This window comes from Orycteropus afer, unplaced genomic scaffold, assembly GCF_000298275.1.
Source record: "Orycteropus afer afer isolate SDZICR_OR568_19922 unplaced genomic scaffold, OryAfe1.0 scaffold00065, whole genome shotgun sequence".
Classification (NCBI taxonomy): domain Eukaryota; kingdom Metazoa; phylum Chordata; class Mammalia; order Tubulidentata; family Orycteropodidae; genus Orycteropus; species Orycteropus afer.
In genome coordinates, this window is record NW_006921652.1 from 10198881 (window position 1) to 10204808 (window position 5928).

At 40.8% G+C, this 5928-nt stretch overlaps 1 protein-coding gene across 1 annotated transcript in view; it reads right to left on the bottom strand.

The window, feature by feature from the left end:
- The window catches only part of FIGLA (folliculogenesis specific bHLH transcription factor), a 60376-nt gene extending 54680 nt beyond the window's left edge, over positions 1-5696 (bottom strand). The window contains exon 1 of the mRNA XM_007940143.1: positions 5466-5696. Coding sequence (XP_007938334.1) covers positions 5466-5696 — 231 coding nt within the window. The remainder of the gene's footprint in view (positions 1-5465) is intronic.
- Positions 5697-5928: the final 232 nt, after the last annotated feature.

Here is a 5928-nt window from a genome sequence, read left to right on the forward strand (position 1 = left end):
CTATCCTACTCAAACTATTCTAGAACATAGAAAAGGATGGGATACTCCCAAATTCATTTTATGAAGCATGTATAACACTGATACAAAAAAAAAAAAAAAAAAACAGGCTAAGACACTACTAAAAAAGAATAACTACAGATTAATCCCCCTCATGAATACAGACACAAAAATCATCAACGAAATCCTAGCAAATACAATCCAATACTATATCAAAAAAATAACACACCATGACCAAGTGGGATTCATGCCAGGTATGCAAGGATGGCTCAACATTACAAAATCAATCAACATAAATAAAACAGGAAAAGAACCACATGATCATATCAATTGATGCAGGAAAAGCATTTGATAAACTCCAACACACATTTCTGATAAAAACTCTCAGCAAAATAGGAATAGAAAGGAAATTTCTCTACAAAATAAACAGCATATATGCAAAACCAACCACCACTATTATTCTCAATGGAGACTCAAAGTACCCACTTTGCAATCAGGAACTGGACAAGGATGATCTATATCACCACTTTTATTCAACACTGTTGAATCTTGGCTAGAAGTCCTAGCCAGGGCAATAAGGCAAGAAAGAGAAATAAAAGGCATCCAAATTGGAAAAGAGGGAGTAAAACTGTCTTTATTTGCAGATGACATGATCCTATAAATAAAAAATAAAAAAGAAACTCAGCAAGAAAACTACTGGAAATAATTGAAAGATTCAGCAAAGTGGCAGGATACAAAATCAACACAAAAAAATCAGATGGATTCTCTGAAAAATAAATTTAAAAAGCAATACCATTTATGATAACTACCAAAAAGATAAAATACTTAGGAATAAATCTTACCAGGGACACAAAAGACCTATCCGAAGAAAACTATAAAACACTACTACAAGAAACTATAAGGGACCTACATAAATGAAAGAACATACCATGCTCATGGATAGGGAGACTGGACATTGTGAAAATATCAATACTACCCAAAGAAATCTATAGATTCAATGTAATCCCAGTCCAGGTTCCATCACCAATCTTTAAGGACATGGAAAAAACAATCTCTAATTTAACATGGAAATGAAAGAGACCTCAGAAAGGCAAGGGACTACTAAAGATGAAGAACAAAGTAGGAGGTCTCACACTCCCCAATCCCAAACCCTATTAAACAGCCAAAGTAGTCAAAACAGCCTGATACTGGAAAAATGACACACAGACCAGTGGAACAGAATTGAGAATCCAGAAATAGATCTATCCACTATGGATAGCTGAAAAGGAGTTGAAACCCACTTAATGTGGAAGAACTAGTCTCTTTAACAAATGGTGCTGGCAAAACAAAATATACATTTGCAGAAAAATGAAACATGATTCATACCTCACACCATACACAAAAACAAACTCAAGATGGATCAAAGACCTAAATGTAAAACACCAAACTATAAAATTCATTAAAGATAAAATAGAGGCAAATTTAGGGGCCCTAATTTATAGGATAGACTATCAACTGTAACCAAAAATTCACAAACAGCAAAAGATAAACTAGATGACTGGGACCTTCTAACAATCAAATTCTTATACATATCAACAAACTTTTCCAAAAAAGTAAAAAGAAAACCTACAGATTGGGAGAATATTTTTGGCAATGCTATATCTGAAATGGGATTTATCTCTAAAATTTCTAGAAAACTTCAATATCTCAACATCAAAAAGACAAACAACTCAATTAAGAAATGGGCAGAGGCATGAACAGATATTTCACCAAAGATAGTCAGGTGGTCAATCAACACATGAGTAAATGCTCATGATCATTAGCCATTAGAGAGATGCAAATCAAAACAACAAGATATCATCTCACACCAGCAATAATCACAAAGTTCGACAAAACAGAAAACAAATGCTGGCAACGGGTGTGAAGAGTTTAGAGCTTTCATATACTGCTGATAGAATTGTAAAATGGTATAACCACTGTGGAAAATGTATGGTGCTTCCTTAAAAAGTTGGAAATAAAAATACCATTTGATCCAGCAATCCAACTACTAGGAATAGATCCCTAAGTATTGAGAGCCAGGACACAAACAGACAAATGCACACCTGTGTTCATCACAGCACTGTTCACAATAGCAAAGAGATGGAAACATCCTAAGTGCCCATCAAGAGGTGAATGGATAACCAAACTATGGTACATACACATGATGGAATACTACAAAACACTAAAGAATAAGGAAGAATCTGCGAGTCACCTCATAATGCGGATGAATTTGGAAAACATTATGCTGAGTGAAATAAGTCAATCACAGAGGACAAATACTGCATGAGTCCATTATTATAAAAAGTCATGGAAAGGTTTACACATGGAAGGAAACTTTCTTTGTTGGATACCAGAGATGAGGGGGAGGGAAGGGAAAATTGCTAGCTAATTAAGAGACATGTTTTGATTTGGGTGGAGGAAAAGGCAACAGAGCAAAAGTATGTGACCTCACAATATCATTAAGGAAAAGGAAGACATGAAGAGGTGCATAAGAGGTGCAGACAACAAAGGTAAATACTATTAAATACACAATAGGAGCTCTGGTAGCATAGTGGCTAAGGCACTTGACTGCTAACCAGAAGGCTGGTGGTTCAAACCCACCAGCCACTCCTCAGAAGGAAGGTTGGGCATTCCTACTTCTGTAGTGATACTGCCTCGGAAACCCAAGGAGGGGTCGCATCGAGTCAGGGCTGACTCGATGGCAAACAACAACAACAACAACATACAATACTGTATTGTCAGTAATGGCAAACATCAATCTACAGGTGGATACATACGTAGACAGACAAGATTATCAGATATGGGTAGGTGAATGGGAACATACCCATGACCATCTACAGGTTTGGCAGACGATATTCCTACATGCATATTTGTATGTGCTATAGAAATGTCCATATAGATTTAGAGCAGACAGAACAAAGTTAGCCACAAACTTCTTAACCACAACCAAGCACTTTGAGGGAGCAAGTCATTGGCCCTATAGGCTTAGGACCATGGTCGCAGGAGCCATCAAACTCAGTTGGTACCACATAGTACACAGATACATTGTTCTACATTCTATTTTGATGAGGAGTGACTGTGGTCTTCAAAGTTTGTGAATAGCCAGCCAACTACTGATCTCTCCTTGTCCAGAGCAAAGAAGAGTGAAGAAAATCAAAGACACATGGAAATAATCCAAGGGACTAATGGATCACAGGACTCTCAGCTGATAGGACCCTGAGACCAGAACTAGATGGCTACCAATGCCAACCATTCAGAAAGGGATCAAAATTAGAGATCCTGGATAGAGTGGGAGAAAAATATGGAACAAAATTCAAACACATAAAAAAAGACCAGGATTACAGGTTGGATAGAGACTGGTGAAACCCTGGAGACTATGGCCCCTAGTCATTCTTCAGACCTGGAATTAAACTCATTTCCATGGCTTAACTCTCAGGCAAACAGTAAACAGGTTTATGAGCTGAACAATGACATCAGGGAGATATACTCCTTAGAACCACCACGGGAGATCAGAAGGGCAGCATACACAGGGAAAAAGCTAGGGCGGCAGGAAGGCACAGGAAAGAAGGACACAGGGAAATAGTAACCACAGGGAGAAGCAGAAAGAGAGCTGTTCCATTGTGGGGACTGTCAATCGGGGTCAAGAAACAAAAGCATATGACTGTTGAATGGAAAAACAAATCTGTATAAAATTTCACCCAAATTACAGTAAAAAGTATTTTTTAAAAAATTGGGCAACCTGTACCAATAGTCAAAAGACTGTATATGTTGTTGTTTGGCAGTGGTGATGGTTGCCTACAAATGGATTATAGCTCATTGTGATCCCCTGGGTTACAGAGTAAAGAGGCTCCATAGGGTTCATCTTGCTTGTAATCTTTATGGGAACAGATTGTCAGGCCTTTTCTTTCTCAGTGCTGCTGGGGTGGTTCAAACCATCAACCTTTAAGCCAACATTGAGTACAAACCATTTGTGCCACCTAGGGACCTTGTTATGTTCTATGTCCCAGTAATTCTCAGCATTTTATTCCAAGGCAATTGTCAGACATGCACATAGGTTTATGTACCAGTAGAAATCTGCAAATAGTGTGCATGTCCAACAATTAGACTGGATAAATTATAATTCATAGATATGATAGACTGCAGTCAAAGGTTGTTCTTTGAAAGAATTTTTTTTAATGTTTAGTAATATAAAGACATGTGCATGATGACCAGTTTTGGAAAGTAACATGCGTGCACATGCTAGACTAAAAAGCCTGGGGGATATACATAACAAATGTTTATGATAGTTATATCTGTTATAGGTATCTCTTTAGTCATTCTACATTTTCCAAGTATATTAGTTTTATCATTTATCTTTCTAGAAAATAATAAAGGCTATTAGCTTTAAAATAATAAATAAAACCAGGACCGATTATCTGCAGAAGACAATTTTTTTTTCCCTAGTGAGAAGACCCAATCAAAACACAAACTGTTGGATCAGAATCTTATTTTACAGCCAAACAGATCACAGATCACAAAATTATTTTCAAAAAAGGATCTAGTGCCTAATAAAAACATGCTTCCCTACTCTTGCAATCTTCCTAATTTCCCCACAAGTCTCCTACTTCTAATTCTGTCCTTTCTCCTCACATCTAGCTCCTAGCTGGCTCACTGTTACATTTCTAAAGGGCCTAGGGCGTTTAGGAACAGCCCTCAGCGGAAATTCTCCAAGTCCTTGGCCCAAAAGTGAATTCCTCCAGTCTTCAGCCAGCTCACCCTTTCCTTTCTGGGATTTGCCTCTTCAAAGAGCAGAAAAGAAGAAAACCTAGTTTAGGACCGAGCTTAAAGATACTAAAAGCTACCAGTAGATGTCACTCAAATAACAACCAACAGAACCACTCAGTTTTTGAGTTGCAGCGGGTACTCTGTCTGACAGGGAAATACTCACTTTGCTGGACTGACAAGTGGTTGAATGGAAGCCTGGAGACGTACGTACTGGGGCTCAGTGTGATCGTTATTATTATTATTTTTGAGGCCTAATTGCAGAGGGCAAGGGAAAATGGAGGTGAGGGGGTCCCCTTGCGTCCCAAATACCCAACCAATACATGCTGTTACAAGATTTAAGCGCAACTCCTATGTGCTGATAAGCTCTTACAAAACACCTGCCAGAGGACGCATTTTTCAAGTTGTTAAGGGCCTCTTCTGTTCAGGTCCCAGACCCTGTTCCCACACGAGTCCAGTTGCTTTTAGCAGCTGAGGAAATCATCCCAGCGGCGCGCAAGCAAGCAGTTGGACGACAGCAGAAGGTGATAAGCACTGTCTTTACCCAAAACAAGCTAAAGACACTAGTTGGGCCTCCAGAGGTCAGAATTCGCCCGTTGTCCCACCAGGTGTTTGGTAGTGAGGGAGTCGGCACCCTCCCCGGACCCAGACGAGATAGTTCTGACGGCCCGCGCCGGGCAGGGCCTCACCCGCTCGCGCTCCTTCGCGTTGGCCGCGCGTCGCCGCTCTAACACCAACTGGAGGCCCTCACTGGACGAGTAGCCACCCGAGGGCAGCCGCTTGAGCCTGCAGATGGCAGCCAGCTGGTGCAGCCGCCCAAACTGCTCCCGCAGCACGTCCTCCAGCAACTCAGCCTGCGGAGCGCACTGGAGGGTGGGCAGCGCCGGGCTGGACCCCAAAGGCGAGGACGCAGAGTCCATAGTGGTACGCAGACGCCAGGAAGGCCAGGCTTTTCACGGGCTTTTCACGCACGATGCCAGCGTTGCGTGGGAGGGGGAGGGGTGCGGACCATTCCCAGATGGGTTATAACAAACGCACAAACCTGGGCCCGCGGCATACCACTCTCTGGAGGCTGATTGCAAAAATCTGTTTTTTAGCCAGCTCCACAGCTGATACCGTGCACGCTGGATTACAACACTTGACTGGACTACT